The sequence below is a fragment of the Pseudorasbora parva genome, chromosome 9, assembly GCF_024679245.1.
Source record: "Pseudorasbora parva isolate DD20220531a chromosome 9, ASM2467924v1, whole genome shotgun sequence".
Taxonomy (NCBI): domain Eukaryota; kingdom Metazoa; phylum Chordata; class Actinopteri; order Cypriniformes; family Gobionidae; genus Pseudorasbora; species Pseudorasbora parva.
In genome coordinates, this window is record NC_090180.1 from 38525074 (window position 1) to 38542427 (window position 17354).

General features: G+C 44.9%; 1 protein-coding gene across 3 annotated transcripts in view; it reads right to left on the minus strand.

Moving 5' to 3' along the window:
- The window catches only part of slco5a1b (solute carrier organic anion transporter family member 5A1b), a 33253-nt gene that overhangs the window by 2385 nt on the left and 13514 nt on the right, over window positions 1-17354 (minus strand). For 2 of the 3 annotated variants that reach the window (XM_067452535.1, XM_067452533.1), the window contains exons 9-20: window positions 16344-16669; window positions 9024-9110; window positions 8406-8485; window positions 8223-8287; window positions 6834-7046; window positions 6536-6733; window positions 5644-5791; window positions 5433-5506; window positions 2927-3004; window positions 2500-2619; window positions 1947-2113; window positions 347-400 (exon numbers count right to left, since the gene is read on the minus strand). In XM_067452535.1, the coding sequence (XP_067308636.1) occupies window positions 347-400; window positions 1947-2113; window positions 2500-2619; window positions 2927-3004; window positions 5433-5506; window positions 5644-5791; window positions 6536-6733; window positions 6834-7046; window positions 8223-8287; window positions 8406-8485; window positions 9024-9110; window positions 16344-16669 (1610 nt within the window). The remainder of the gene's footprint in view (window positions 1-346; window positions 401-1946; window positions 2114-2499; window positions 2620-2926; window positions 3005-5432; window positions 5507-5643; window positions 5792-6535; window positions 6734-6833; window positions 7047-8222; window positions 8288-8405; window positions 8486-9023; window positions 9111-16343; window positions 16670-17354) is intronic. The other variant, XM_067452534.1, reaches the window with a different exon arrangement.

Genomic DNA, 17354 nt, shown 5'->3' on the forward strand with positions numbered 1-17354 from the left:
GTAGGCTAATAGGTGGCGATTTACACAACCACTAAGCAGTTATTATACAAAAGAAGATGGAGGAAGTAGAAGGGTGCTCTTTTTCCGTTTTCTTAGTGTCTGTTGCCATGGTGAATAACTGATTCATTGCCCTGTTGAGAATGTCCTGTGTTTTAATCGGGAACATACTCTGAGTTGTCTGAACTTACTCCCGGATATATATATATATATATATATATATATATATATATATATATATATATATATATATATATATATATATATATATATATATATATATATATATATATATATATATATATCAGATAGCACAATATTTAAGTGTGTGTGAATGTTTTTTACTTGCCTGCAGTGAACAATGACAGGACATGACCTTCCACGGTAGCATTTGTTTACTTTCCTATTGGAAAGAAGACATACATACATTCATAAACAGACATACACGCATACACACCGACATATGAAACTTATAAAGGTACTTCAGATGCAGCTAAATTCTACAGAAGAGATGGAGTAAATCAGTTTCATATGATCAATTTTTTTTAATTAAAGGGGTGGTTCCGTGATTTTTTTTAGGCTTGGTTGTGTTTATGGAGCGCAGTATAACGTGTCTTAATACTTCTTTTTTTTTTTAAATGCCGTGTTTTTCTTATATTTGACCTTTATTCCACACCACTATAAAAATGATATATACACTACCCTTCCACAGTTTAGGGTCATTAAGATTTATCTTATGCTAAAGAGTCTCTTCTGCTCAACAAGGCTGCATCTATTTGATAAAAAAAATAAGTTAAAAACTGTAATATTGTAAAATTTTACTTTAATATATTCCTGCCAAGACAAAGCTGAATTTTCAGCATCATTACTCCAGTCTTAAGAGTCAAATGATTCTTCAGAAATCATTCTAAAACCTTATCAATTTTTTTAATTCTGTTTTTGCTGCTTAATATTTTTTTTTGGAAACCATGATTCATTGTTTCAGGACTATTTGATGAATAGAAAGTTCAAAAGAACATTTTTTACTTGAAATTGAAATCTTTTGTAACATTATAAATGTCTTTATGATCACTTTTGCATCCTTGCTGAATAAAAGTTTCTTTAAAAAATCTTACTGACCCTAAACGTTTAAACAGTAAAGTGTATAAAAACAGATTTAAAGATTATTTTAAAAAAAAGATTTGAGGATTGAATACGATTGATTATGCAGGACAAATTACACACATGTTTGCTTGAATCTGTCATGTTGAGTTTTTATACTTTCCTAAGCTAACAATATTTTCTATTCCAAACCCCTAAACTTAATTCTGATACAAACATCTCTTCATCCTTTTTTTTCCATTTTAATATTATTCTGTTAATTAATATTTTTTTATTATTTAATTTTATTTAATTCTATTTATCTATTTTGATCTTGTCTGGCTATCACCAGACCAAGCTCAATCTTTTAAGATTGAACATTGGCCTGGGGAGTCTGCTCTGTATTTTTACTGCACAAGAGATGTGATCAACGAGCATAGTTCAAATGATGCTGTACACAATTGGATAGTCATTCAACCAATCAGACCAACGCTCTGATGGGCGGGGCCAGGAACGAAACAACAATTCTGACTAGAAAAACTCAAAATATAAGAAAGACAGAGAAAACAGAGCTACATAGAGAATTGTGGGTAAGAGGCAAAGAAAAGGAGGAAATCATAGGTCAGAGGTTAGAGGTTAGCAGGCAGAAAGGTTGAACAAAGATTGAGGGAGGAGAGAGGTTGAGGGTGTGGGCTGGTATTCCAGGGTGCAGTTGGATGCAGAGTCGCAGTTGTCAATGATCACTTTTGTGACTATGCAACTGGAGCCAGTGAACTAGCTGCACGACCACAAAAATGACACTGGCAACCGCTCAGGAGCTGACACACACACACTCGCACAACATCCAAACAACATGTGCACACGCGCACCTGCGGAAGTCGAGCAGGGTTTGGCTGGTTTCGGGCCTTCGGTCGTTCAGCCAGGTGTGATAATGGAACTGTGTGACCGTACGGGTCTCATTAGTTTGCATGTTCTTCAAGTAAAAGCTTCGAACCAGGAAGTCCTCACACCACACATGCTCAGAAACCAGATTCACCTACATAAACAAACATATGAGGAAAAAAGAGAAATGTTATTATACTTAACAGAACCACACACAGCAGTGAAAATATCAGAGGATACAGAGGGCCGAATATAGGAAATTAAACCAAAAATATAGTCAGTGTTTTCTGTCTGCCCCATTATAGTGTTCTGCATTTGCATTAAATTGCAACTATTATGACATGAGACCTTAAAGCCTCTACAGCTTCAGAAAGTCCACTCAGTCAGCACATAGTTGAAATATAATATTGAATTAAAACGAAGATATTTTTAATTTTTTTAGTGGGATATCCCCTTTAAAGCGTTAGTTACAAAAACCCACCAAAACCTACAAGCAGTCGCCCTTACTCTCTGCGAGGAGAATATTTGTGCGTACGGTACCTCATAAATGTGATAGAGGTTGGAGCCTTCATCGGGCCAGTAGTGGTAACACTGTTTCACACCGTTCTCAGTGAGAGGAGTCAACATGACAATCACCACACACCCGCTCTCCCAGACCATCTGCAAAAGAACACACACAATGTTACGCACACACTGCATGACCATCTGCAAGAGAACACACACAATGTTACACACACACTGCATGACCATCTGCAAAAGAACACACACAATGTTACGCATACACTGCATGACCATCTGCAAGAGAACACACACGTTACACGGACACATACCGTACAGGCTCTTCCTGACCATATGCAAGACAACACACACACTGGCTTTTCCAGACCTTGTGTTAGAGAACATACACGACCACACTCCAACCAACACAAACATCTATGTCAGATTACAAATAAATAAAGCAGTTTACCTGCCAGAAGTCAGCAACGGTGGAGGGCAGAGGGCCCTGAGTGGCGATGTACGCAGGGTTACGAGGGTCATGATCCATCTGAAAGAGAGAAAACACACAATAAACCTTTCTGCATCACATGCAATCTGGCTGAATATGGTTTAAATAATAAATATGTAAATGATACTACAGAATGGCCAATCAAAACACAAAGAATGAAGTGTGCTATTTATTTGCATGCACAGTCTGCATCGTTATAGTACCCAATTCACTTATGCAAATCAGATAATGCTGGCCAAAACATCTGTACCTCACACAATTTACACAATGCAATGTCCCATATTGCAGGTTAGTACTAAGTGCTAGGCTACCTGCTGACTTTTCTGTTGATAATACTAATGCTATGTCCAAAATCTCATCCTATATAGTAGAAACTACATTTGATTTAGAACTTACTTCTCGACTGTTAAAAAAGTATGTTCTATATAGTATGAATATGGGTAGTATAATGAAATTCAGATGTACTATATTGCCATGTTGACATTCTCATGTGACCTATGGCGTCAGTTGTGTTGCTCCACTGCTATTCACAAATGACAAATCCTCTCCCGTAGCCTCATGGGATAGAAAAGTGTCCTTTGATTGTGAACTTCAGAATTACAGCAGTAGTAGATCATCCAGGTACTTTTCGCCTACTGTTTTTTGAGTACTATGCATTCGGACATACTTTGTTAGCATACTGTTTTTTGTATACTTTATAGCAGGAAAGAATTCGATTTCGAACACAGCATAGTAAAATAATGTTGACTGTGATGTAGGATGCACGATTAATAGAAATTAAACTGCACGCAATATGGAAAAAGTTGTGATTTTTTTATGCACAGTTTTTTAGTGAAGCACTGCTCTGTGATCAGCAGTAAATGCTGCTCCATCTGAAACCAAGAAGTCCTCCCTGCCTGTAGCACGATGACGCACCGGATTCATTCACAATTCGATGATGTCATATACGCATGCGCAGTAGAGTTTTGGGGACATCATTGAATGCACAGGAGAGTTTTGCTGGATAGATAAATACAGTACTCAAACCGCTCGCGCAAAAATAATGATTAATAACATGCTCACGCCATCAGGACACACGTTTTGCATTTTCCCTTGAATGTGTAGGCTACTGACCAGTATTTTAAAGTTCTTTACAGACCGTGTTGCATTGTACCTTAAGGATTAAAATTACAGAGACAATTACTTGATTACTTTTTACTTCCACTCAACAGCAAGTATGATCAGAATATATTCAAATTTGAACTGTTTTGCATGCATATACAGCGAAACTAGGATAATTTAAGCATCACATTTATGAAAAGATGATTTATTCATCAATAATTTATCAATACTATTTATCAGTGCTACAACTACACAGTTTAGAACATCATCTAATATTGATCATACATTAAGACTAGCGCATACGCATTATAAATTAACCCAGAGATCGGTATGAATGACATTGCCATAATGATCCACCATCCAGTACGTATTGGATCTGATCCAGCAACGTCATCGTGCTACATGCTGAAGCGAGGGGTGTCTCTCTGAAACCCAAAGGACGCTCTCGAGCAGAAACTCCAAATATGCACCGAAGTACCATAAGAAGTACCATAACGCATCCCAAAATGGCCACCATACTATAGCTGTAGCTGAATAAATAAAAGATTGAAATGCTTTGATTAATTAAACATGAAAAAAAAAACACAACCGCGACAATATATGGTTTATTTGAGTTCTTTAAGCCGTATTGGGTATTTTCATGGTAATAAAGTATATTTATACTTCAATGCTGTCCGACATAGCCTTTATCACTGTATAGAATACTATAAAATATGTTGTGTGCTTTTTTGTGTGCTTTTGTGTTATTCTGTGTAAGAAGCCACATCATCTCACAGAAGGATTCTCAACTGTCGTTATGAAGCAAGTATGGAGTAAAAACATGTTATTAAATGTTGTCTTTTGTTGGACAAGAGGTTCATAAATGCTTGTCATGTCTGACGCATGTTGTTTTTCACATGTACTTTATAAGCGACTCAAACTCACAGTGCTTTTAGATGAAGCAGAATTTACTACTGATCACGGAGTCGTGTACATTGACAAGCTGCACCAAAAAAAATTTCACAATAAGAAAAATCAGTTTAAGCCTGAATATCAGGTTAAGTGTGATTAATCATGCCACCCTACTGTGATGGCAAATAGCACTGAGTAACTTACAGTTAGGTGTCTTCCTCAAGGGCACAATGGTAATAAAACAGGTCTCAGTTGTTTCGTTAATTGGTCCACAGACAGTAAATCAATGCCTTCGAAAGTAATTTACACTAAGTATTTTCTACAGGTGCAGTCACCCTGGAGCAACCAGGGTTGAAGTTTACTACACTGAGTGGTTTATCCAGTTTGTGATGTAGTGTGTGGTTTGCACTATAGTTTGTAGTTTGCAGTTTGAGTTATAGTTTGTTGTTTTTTGAAGTATGATGTATGGGCTCACGATTGGGCTGGCATTGATGTAATCTGAGTTGCTTTGATTGTTCTCCAACTTCAGAGTTATTCTGCAATGATCATCTAAACAAAAACAAAGATTTCATTTACTAATATGAAAAGCTCAATTACAGCATGTAAATACATCAATACACCAATGGTTACAGGACATAAATAAACAAACAAACAAACAAATAAATAAATAAATATGTTTGACTCACAGGCTATGACTGTGCTTGTGCGGTTCTTCTTGACGTTGCCGTCTCTCTGTCCGATGGTGGTGGCATTGGGCTCGGCCTGGTATGCACAGAGCGCCTCCCACTCTGACTCCAAACGATTCTTATTTTTCAGGTGGTCTTCCATATATGCCTACAAGTGTACATAGAGGATCATACAGGATGTTTTGCATGTATTTTGCCTTTATACATTAAGCCTCTTATGAAAAAGAAAATTACCCTTCTGTTCAAAAGTTTATGGTCAGTAAGATTTTGTTTTTAATTAATACTTTTATTAATGGTGCATTAATTTGATCAAAAATGACAAACACTTACAATGTTACCAACGAATATTCTATTTTATATACACAGTTCTTCTAACGTTTCTATTCACAAATGTACCCTGAAAAAAAGTATCATGGTTTCCACAAAAATATTAAGCACCATATTCAACATGGATAATAATAAGACATGTTTCTTGAGCACCAAATCAGCATATTAGAATGATTTCTGAAGAATCATGTGACACTGAAGACTGGAGTAATGATGCTGAAAATTCAGATTTAAATTTATATTAAAATAGAAAACAGTTACTATAAAGTGTAATATTTCACAATATTACAGTTTTTCTGTATTTTTGATCAAATAAATGCAGTCTTGGTGAGCAGAAGAGAAAAACTAATTATTTGTAATAAATTACAAAAATAAAATGTTGTGAAATTCTGTATTAAACGGTAATTAATACAAATATATATATTATTTTTATTTTTTATTTTTTTTAATACAAATTTTAACTTAATTTTAAGTTTATATTTGTGAGTGAAGATTTAAACTCTTCTAATGGCATTGAATAAATGCATCTGTGTAACAATTTCCTGGTGTGTTTGTTTGGGTGTACCAGTATCATATGACCAGTAGAGATGTCCATGTTGGAGTGGGCGGGCTCTTCACTCCAGGAGGAGGTGCTAGTGCGAGCAGAGGGGCTCGGCATCGGGCCCTCACTCAACTGAGACGACACACTATTTATACGAGAAGAGTGAATAGGTTCCAACTTCTCTACAGGAGGCTTCACTGCCATTCGCTGCCTACACAGCTCCTAGAGAGAGAGATGGAAATGTCATATATCGAAGAAAATATCAGAGGAATAGCTCTACACACACACACACACACACACACACATACACACTCTTTGGTACCTGGTAGGTAGCAGTGGCATCAGTAGCGGGGTCGGAGCCAAGGTTGGTGAGCTTCTCTTTGAGTTTGTGATGTGAGCGGTGACGCAGACAGTAGACCACGCTGGACGCCAGCAACACTCCAGCGATGCAGATGATGGAAATCACAGTCAGAATCAGAAACTTCAGAGACTCAAAGTGACTGTACTTGGTGGGAATCTGATTCAGTTTACTCCTCTAGAGAGAAAGAGAAAAAGATGTTTGAAAGTGTATTTATTTGATTTATTTATTTTCTAAAGTCTAATATAAAGGATGCTGTAGCTGCTGTCAGAGTGTTTTGTTCTTTCTTTATTATTCAGACACTGGCAGAACCTTCTTGAGAATCTCTAGACGTCTGTGATGGAGAGACGCAGAGTTTGTCTTCCATCACTGTTTTTACTGTCTTTACTGTTCTGTTCCTATACATTTTATAATATTCACATGGGGTTTTAAAATTCCTGTTTTAGCTGAGTGGGACTGGTCTTAAAGAAAGTGCCAATGGGACTCATTTGAGTTATTTACAAAAATGTTTGTGTAAATGTATGTGTTGGTTTTATCCATCCTATTTATTGCATTTATCGATTTGTTTTAACTCTTGTTCTTAATGATCTTGTGTATTATTTAGTAATCATGGTAAGGCAAGAGTTAATTTGACAAAACATTTATTTTTCAATTAGCAAGCAGGAAATGTATGTGTATTTAAGGCAGCCGTCATTAGTGGAAGGAAGGACTGGATGGATCAGGGTTTTGAGGAATGGGGAACAATGTTATTGTGCTGATGGAGCAAGCTGAAACTCTGGCCTCAATAGTTTATGAGGTGGAGTTGGTACTGTTTTAGTACTTAGCAGTTCTAGTTTTTGACTGTTTTTATTGATCACCTGTTTTATTTCTCTTAACTGTATTTATTTGCACATTTCGCACAAAAACACATTTTTGACTACAAAATCGATCCCATTTTTTGCCCACTTCGTTCCCTATCAAACTGCATCCTTTTGAAGGTTACTCAGATCCTGTTGTAAATATGGACAGGTTCATTTTAGATGTTTCAAGTGCCTCAAAACCTTCTTATGATTTTATTAGATAAACCAATGACAGTCTGCCAAGTTCTTGCAGGACTAATGGAGCTTCATTTTTTAAGTTCTTCAGGGACATTTTTTTAAAGTTCGTAATCAGAGGTTCCACCAGAGTGGTGATCTGAGGAACCAAAAATGGTGCCTCAATTTTCCTTTTTACAATGATTTGATTAACAAAAGTTTGTATGAAGTATATTGGATACATTGCAATTACAGAATTGTGTTTTACTCTGTTTGAGACTGAGTATAAACTCGGAGAGAGGTGACAATGAGGCGGAAAAAAAACTATAAAGAATCTTACATCAGTGACTCCAGCCTCCACGATCTTGACTTTCACTTCTTTTTCCAGTTCGTCTTTTTGATGGACTGATACAAGAGAATAAACAGAATCAGAGAAGAACGGAGTACTCATAAGTCTTAACAGTGACTTTCATGAAAGAGCTTCTTGTATATCAAGTAATTAGTTAACTCTTACTAAACTAACCTGCTACATTAGCCACATCCGTCGTAGTGATGTTCTGAGCGTTTGAACGGACCTGAAATGTCACAGCTGGGCTAACAACACTATACAAATACACAAACACATAACAGCTTATTTGAGGAATCATATTGGTGTCCAAAAGCATAAAATATACCCTCAGTTAGTGTTTTGACCATAAAACTAACAAATACAATAAATGGCACATCTAAAATCAATCAGTCATCCATTAAATTATCCTTAGACCCTATATAGCTGTACCTATACCTGTACCTTAAAGTCATGATGTAGCGACAGACTTACTTATTTTTTTTGTAGTGTGATATACATCAATGTGAAACAGATAATCGAAAAAGACAAAAAATGTAGAGAAGGGACTTGTTTCTATCCATTCAGTCCACACAGTCAAAAACATTTTTTTATAAAACATGAATTGTTCACAATAAAATCAAGATAGATATACTTTATTAAACTTAATTTCTAACTGTACAATATATTTTAAACCCACTGGGGCTTTTTTGTGCAAGTTATCCTGATTTGAGAAATAATTAACATACATGCATTGAAGGAGACACAAATATACACATACAGACACCTGCACAACTAAATACAATCACAACTCACGAGAGCTCTGAGAAATCCGTCATTTGAATCTTCGCTTTACGGGCCAGCAGCTCCATCAGATACAAACCCTTATCAGTGGGAAGATTCCTGATCCAGAGAGAAAAAAAACTTTTAAAAGAGAAACTGCTTTTGATGAATACAATTACAATCACATTATTGTAAGGGTTCCCTTTCGTTCAGTCACTCCGACGTAACGTCAGTGACTGACGAATGGGGGTTTCGCCTAGAAGCCAATCATCTTCGAGATCTTAGAAAGCGCCCAATGGCAGTGCCAATGCCATGGGCATGCGAAATTTGCATGCGTAACTCCGCCTACCCACCTGGGTATATAAGGAAGTAGCTGGCATGAATCGCATTATGTTTCTGCTTCGGAGCCAAGAGCATCTCTTCACTCCGGCAAGCCTGAATTCTGAAGTCCTCTCTTCAGTCTTCGAGACGAGCGGTTCTTCAGGGTGTTGGTGTAACGGCGCGTTCCAGCGATCTCACATTGCCTGCCTGCTGATCTGTGCAGTGATCTGCAACAGCTGTGTGTGTTTTCCCTGGGCGCTTCGGCACTCTGTAGAGCTTCCTCTCACAAAAAGAGCTTGCGTGTGGCACGTCTTTTTCAAGACGGGTTGCCCGCGCACTTCCGGGTGCGGTCGATATCTGTTGCTGTCTTTGGGACGCATTCACTGCTCGACGTGTTTGGGCCCAGCACGTTCGGACAGTGTTTGTGGATGTGCTGTGTTCCCTCTGTGGGAACATGACCATCGCGATGTTGTGGTCGAGACTCAATGATCTCTGTAAAGAGAGAGAGTCCCCTCTGCCACACCCCGATCTACCATCTCCGAGAGAGGTGGTACTTTGGCTGGTGGCCAGGGTGACCTGAGGGCGGTGCTGTGGTATTAAGAACCCCGACGATCATTCCTCGGGCCACTCCCGCCCTCTTGCACATCGCTTCCAGTGAGTGTTGAACTGAAGCAGCGGGACCGTCTGCTGACGCCCCGTTCGTTTCGTTCATACTCCAGATAGCGGCGAGAGGTCGATTGCCGCATCTCAAGGTGGGCTAGAGTCCTTTGGGGATGACGATTCGGCTATGCTCCGCCTCCGGGTGTGGTAGCACTGTAGAATCTGACCTAGAGTTGACAGCCATGTTATCTCGGGCAGCCGCGGGCCTCGGGCTGGTGTGAATCTCCACCCTGTCACGAGTGCTCGCGGTTGGGCGATTGGTTTTTGGAGGTGGCACCCGACAGCTGCGGGCCCTGCCTCCAATGCCATTTCGCTCCCGAGATGCATGAGGAGTGCACGCGGTCCGGGAGATCTCCGGGTCTTCCCGCGACCGTTTGGTGGTCTCCTCCGCCTTCTCTGCCCTTGAGGGGTCGCGGCCTAAGGGTACACTGGGGTCCCTCCCCCTCAGTCAGGTGCTCTGTTGCGCACTACGGTGTCCACTGAGTGCTTTGACTTGACGCGGTGAGGCTATCCTAAGCGCCCTCCCAAGCCTGCTGGCTCGTCTACTTCGGTGGCGTAGTCCAGCAGTGCTATGGGGTAAGCTGCCGCCCCGATGCGTATGCACGAGGACAGAGCTGATCCAGGGCTTACGAGCCCCTCGCAGAGCAGACCCCAGTGGAACGCGAGTCCTTCCCTGGTCTCCTCTGTCAGGGCGCAGTCGTTACCAGTGCCTCGACACCGGGCCGCTATGCCACCCGAGTCCGGGCCGGTAACACTGCCTCGAGAAAGGCGTGCCGCCACCGATCCCGCCCAGCGCGGCATAGGTGACCACACGCCCCCTGGGTCAGGAGATGTCCACAGCTGTGGTCCGGGAAAGACAACTGGCCTTACTTGGCGATGTGGGACGGCTGAGTGAGCCCGCCTCCTCAGCTCGCCCATATCCCAGGCCGGCCTTATCGGCGGCACGGTCAGGGACTGCGCCCAACAGTTCTTGGCTGTCCCCAGAGGCAGACTGAGGCCATCTGCCCCGGCGGTCCGCTGCTGCACCTAAGCGCCACCGGCACAGTTGCCTCAGCCTCCTCGCCAGGGCGACTTCCTGCGACCCCCCTCCCGCGTGGCCACAGCAGCAGCCTTCACCCTGGCCACGCCACAGGGCGCGCTGCAGGAAGCCGTCCCAGTCCGCGCCAGCCCCGCAGCCTGCTGAAAATAAGGCCAGCGGCGCTCCGGACGCGGACAGCTCTGGGATGGGCAGTTCTTTCATGGGACGGTGGCAGGTCCGCCCCTTCCCCCGGTGAGGGCCGGGGGAGAATCCTTTGTCCAGCTGCTGGCCCACGGGTCAGCAGCAACCTTTCAGAAAGAACTGATTAACCCATCCCTGAGCACCCAGAGACCGGTGACGGCAGTGTGCGCCGCCCCCGGGCCACGCCGCTCTCGTCCCTCTCTGTCGCCAGCCCCCTCTCAGAGCAGACCCCAGTGGAACGCGAGTCCTTCCCTGGTCTCCTCTGTCAGGGCGCAGCTGTTACCGCCGCCCCGACACCGGGCCGCTACGCCACCCGAGTCCGGGCCGGTAACGCTGCCTCGCTGCCCCACTGAGGGTACGCCGGTGCTCCGCGTGACCCCGTTGGTACACTCCCTGGGAGCGTGGCTACAGCTGCCGGGACTGTCCCGCTGGGTCGCACGGACCATCCGGCTCGGCTACGCGATTCAGTTCGCGCGAGCTCCTCCCCGTTCCGGGGTGTCCGGTACACCATGGTGGGGTCCAATGCCCCAGTCATGCGTGCGGAGATCGCGACCCTACTGGCGAAGGGTGCGGTCGAGCTCGTCCCTCCAGCCGAGATGAAGTCCGGCTTCTACAGCCCTTACTTCATTGTACCGAAGAAATCCGGTGGGTTACGACCGATCCTGGACCTTCGCGTCCTGAACCGATCCCTGTACAGGCTTCCGTTCAGGATGTTGACTGCGAAACGCCTTTTCGAATGCGTTCGTCCATGCGATTGGTTTGCAGCGATCGACCTGAAGGACGCGTACTTCCATGTGTCCATCCTTCCGCGACACAGACCGTTCCTGCGGTTTGCGTTCGAGGGGCGGGCATATCAGTATGCCGTACTACCATTCGGGCTAGCTCTGTCCCCTCGCGTCTTCACGAAGATTGTCGAGGCAGCCCTTGCGCCACTCAGGCAACAAGGGGTTCGCATCCTGAACTATCTCGACGACTGGCTCATACTGGGCCACTCTCGGGACAGGGTGTGCGAACACAGAGACCTGGTTCTCCACCACTTAGCTCGTTTGGGCCTTCGGGTCAACTGGGAGAAGAGCAAACTCTGCCCCGTGCAGAGGATCTCTTTTCTCGGTATGGAGATCGACTCGGTCGCCATGTGCGCGCAGCTTACCGGCTTGCGCGCGCAGTCGCTGCTGACTTGCCTCAGGAGATAGAGAGCAAGAGTGCGGTTCCACTGAAACTATTTCAGAGGCTCCTGGGGCATATGGCATCTGCAGCCGCGGTGACGCCGCTCGGATTGCTTCATATGAGACCGCTTCAGCACTGGCTTCGCGATCGAGTCCCGAGATGGGCATGGCGGTCTGGCACGCTCCGGGTCCCAGTGACTCAGGCCTGCAGACAGACACTCACCCAGTGGTCAAACCTCAGCTTTCTACAGGGCAGGAGTGCCCTTAGAACGAGTTTCCCGGCATGTTGTTGTATCAACAGATGCGTCCACCACGGGTTGGGGTGCCATGTGCAATGGACATGCAGCCGCCGGTTCTTGGTCAGAGAGCCAGAGCCGCCTGCATATCAATTGCCTCGAGTTGCTGGCAGTACGGTTCGCCCTGCACCGCTTCCGAGCGTTGCTGAAGGGTCAACACGTACTAGTCAGATCGGACAACACGGCCGTAGTAGCGTACATCAACCACCAGGGCGGTCTACGCTCCCGCCGCATGTCTCAACTCGCCCGCCATCTCGTTTTATGGAGTCAGAAGCGCCTGAGGTCCCTTCGTGCTGTCCATATCCCGGGGATCCTGAACCGTGCAGCCGACGAGCTCTCACGGGTTCAGCCAATCCCTGGGGAGTGGAGACTCCATCCCCAGTCGGTCCAGCTGATTTGGGATCAGTTCGGGGACGCACAGGTAGATCTGTTTGCCTCCCACGACTCGTCCCACTGCAGCCTGTTCTATTCCCTGACCGAGGGCACGCTCGGCACGGATGCACTGGCGCACAGCTGGCCGCGGGGCCTACGCAAGTATGCGTTTCCCCCAGTGAGCCGTCTTGCACGTTTTCTGTGCAAGGTCAGGGAGGACAAGGAGCAGGTCATCTCGGTCTCCCCGTACTGCACGACCGGACCTGGTTCCCAGAACTAGTGCTCCTTGCGACAGCCCCTCCCTGGCCAATCCCTCTGAGACAGGACCTACTCTCTCAGAGACGGGGCACCCTGTGGCACCCGCGTCCCGATCTTTGGAACCTCCACGTGTGGCTCCTGGACGGGACGCGGCAGGTTTGAGTACCCTACCACCTCCGGTGGTGGCTACCATCACTTCCGCTCGGGCCGAGCACGAGACAGGCCTATGCGTTGAAGTGGAACCTCTTCGTCAATTGGTGCTCTTCTCGCCAAGAAGACCCCTGGGAATGCCCGATCGGGTCTGTGCTCTCTTCCCTCCAGGAAGGGTTGGATCGAAGGCTGTCTCCATCCACCCTGAAGGTTTATGTGGCCGCTATCGCCGCTTACCATGACCTCCTGGACGGGAAAACGGTAAGTAAGCACGACCTGGTCATCAGGTTCCTGAGGGGTGCGAGGAGACTACATCCTCCTCGTGCTCCTCTCGTACCCTCTTGGGACCTCTCAGTAGTTCTAAGTGCTCTGCAGAGGGCCCCATTTGAGCCTTTGCGGTCAGTAGATGTTAAGTTCTTGTCTATGAAGACAACGCTCCTGACCGCACTGGCCTCCATCAAGAGGGTAGGGGACCTGCAGGCATTTTCGGTTGACGAAGCGTGCCTGGAATTCGGGCCGGCCGACTCTCACGTGATCCTGAGACCCCGGCCTGGATATGTGCCCAAGGTTCCCACCACTCCGTTCAGAGACCAGGTGGTGAACCTGCAAGCGCTGCCTTTGGAGGAGGCAGACCCAGCCTTGGCATTGCTCTGTCCAGTACGCGCTCTTCGCGCTTACGTAGACAGGACGCAGTGTTTCAGGACCTCAGACCAGCTCTTTGTCTGTTATGGTGGGAAGCTGAAAGGGAAGGCTCTCTCAAAGCAAAGGCTGTCTCACTGGATAGTGGACACCATTGTTTTGGCTTACCAGCAGCAGGGACGCCCATGTTCCCTTGGGGTCAGGGCCCATTCCACCCGGAGTGTGGCCTCCTCTTGGGCTTTAGCACATGGCGCTCCGCTGACAGACATCTGCAGAGCTGCAGGCTGGGCGACACCAAACACATTCGCCAGGTTTTTTAACCTCCGAGTGGAGCCTGTATCCGCCTATGTACTCGCCTCTACAAGTGGCCGGTAATGGATTGGCTCAGGTGTCTTCGCTTGCTCGCCATTCCACTCCACGGACTGGATACGTGCGATATTCTTCTCAGGTGAGTTCCCCGAGAGCCCTGAGCTCCTCCAGCACTGACGACGCCGACGCCAGTAAGTCTGCCCTTAGCCCAGACACTCGTGTCCGGCCAGGTGCCCCATGTGCATGGTTCCCCTCCGGCGACCCCCACATGTGTATTTCCACCGTAAGCCTCCCTGAGCGGGTGTATTCCCTTGGCAACCTTGCCACCTCCTGGGGTTAAAAATCCACCTTCGGCTGGTACCCCAGTGATCTTCCGTATGCAGCCCCCCGGGGTCATACGTGTATCCCTAAGTCCTCCCTACGGGTAGGCATCTTGGCGCATATCTCCTCCTGGAATATGCCTCCCAGTGTACCTTGGTATTCCTGCGTTAAGTAGAGGCCTTTGACCGTCTAACTTGCATCAGGGTTCTCACGCTTGCGCAGGGCACTGGAAGACAGCTGAGTGGCGTTATTGTATTGGGACCCCCATTCGTCAGTCACTGACGTTACGTCGGAGTGACTGAACGAAAGGGAACGTCTCGGTTACGTATGTAACCCTCGTTCCCTGAGGAGGGAACGGAGACGTAACGTCCCGCTGCCACTTCCGCTGTACCGCTGGAACGGCCGAGAGTTCAGTCTTGGCTCCTCAGCAGGTAACATAATGCGATTCATGCCAGCTACTTCCTTATATACCCAGGTGGGTAGGCGGAGTTACGCATGCAAATTTCGCATGCCCATGGCATTGGCACTGCCATTGGGCGCTTTCTAAGATCTCGAAGATGATTGGCTTCTAGGCGAAACCCCCATTCGTCAGTCACTGACGTTACGTCTCCGTTCCCTCCTCAGGGAACGAGGGTTACATACGTAACCGAGACGTTATGTTTTGTTTGTCCTGTGTTTGCGTTGACATTTAGGAGCTGTTTAAACCGTTTTATGCGCTTTGGCCGTTCATTTATCACATCTGTGTACACAACAAAATTGTAATTTTCTGAAAACAGTGGCTGTTTCCAAAATTTCCCCCATACTCATAAACAAGGGCACTATTTGTGGTAACAGCCATATGTGGTGTTGTCTGAAACCATAGTGGACATTATCCAGCGCACTCATTCAACCCCACAATGAATGCACCGTAGTAACGAGTGTACAACCAGTGTGCGCTTAATGGCTAGAGAATACCCATAATCATTCATTACCACTGCCAGTTTACCAAGTTTAATTATTAAACAGCAAGCACAAACTATGCAAAAGTGGCAGCCAGATGCTCTCAGTGTCCGAATTCACTAACTCGTTTTCATTCACTCATTCAAGTGGACTATATTAGATGACTATTGTAGAGAATAGGGAGTGAATCCACATGTGTATTACGTGTTCAGTCTAAAGATGCGTAGTGTTTTTCTACAAAGTGACATCGCTAACTACTAGCCTGGCATGAATAGTGTTTTTAGTCTTTTCACGGATCAGTGTGAACAGGGATCTTTTTGACAACATTATTGTCTGTACGTGAAAAATGCAAATGAAAAACTTTTTCATTTTTAGCACATCGTTGTCGTGTAAACGTCCCCTTAGATGATTTTCATTGTTTCTAGATCAGTTTCCTTTGCCTGGGTTGTATAGTCAGTTGCCATAGTCTTCTTTCTTTAAATAGTTTGCTTGAGTATTTAAAACCTGTATTTGTTCTGTTCATTGTCTGATCTTGTTCTGTTCCCAAAAGCATCGTAAGCCTAAGTTGATTGTAGAACAATTGCCACCATTGGTCTTTATGATCAATTTAGGCTTACGATGCTTTTGGGAAATGCAGCCCTGGCCAATAAAAGACACTGAATTTAATTGAGAGAGAAAGAAAGAGAGGGAGAAAGAGTCTTACTCTGTGTCAGTAATAATGTATCCGTAGATGTCATTTTTAGCATTGCTCTGAACATCCAACTGAAGATCTTCTACTTTCATGTTCTTGCGGTGTGGTGCAGGGTTTTCCTTCAGGCCAGAGGAGGGCGCTATAGCTGCTGCCTGCACCCAGCCCTCTACCTCCTCCACTCTCTCTATGGCCTTTTTCTGCATCCCCACCTCCCGGTGTGTTGTTCGGCTACGAACCTTCTCTACAGACACGCCCTGTCCCTTATCAACAGGCTCTGGTTCAGAGCTGGAGGTTTTATCCAGGTACTGCAGCAACTTTCCTAAAAAGCCCACTTCCTGCTTAAACAGAAAATAAACAAAAGCGGGATGTAAATCTATACTTGAAGGAAAATTTCATGCATAATATTTGTTTTATATTTATGTAATTTTTATTTTAGTGAAATGTAATTCAACATTCAGTCAGTCCCCTGACAATCTGATGCACACTGTCAACTTGTTCTTTTTTAAACATTAAAGGAACTGTATGTAAAAAATGTATTTCAATTAATCATAAAATGGTCCTGATATGTCACTAGACATTAAGAAATCATGTTAATTCCAAATACTTATATCACTGACAACAGTAGCCCGGCCAGGATATTGTCATTTAAAAGCTGTTGTTGCAGCTCATGTTGATTTAGTTTAAAGGAAGTGTATGTAAGATTGTGGCCAAATCTAATACTGCAATCACTTTTTAAATGACTGCACCCTCAACTAATGTTGATGTTGACATGTTGTGTTTTGGCCTGAAGCTCCACCCTCTACCTAGCGACCAATCACGCAGTCAGTAGTGTTTCTGTATCCGGATTGCCAGATCTGCTCTAGTTACCTCAGCTGCAGCTACAAACGTTCCTGCTGGATTCTGCAGCCTATCTGGCAACCTGGAGTCATGGGGGAGGGGGAGAGGGGATACACCGCTCTACAGTTATTTGAAAGTGATTGCAGTATCAGTTTTGACCACAATCTTACATGCACTTCCTTTAAA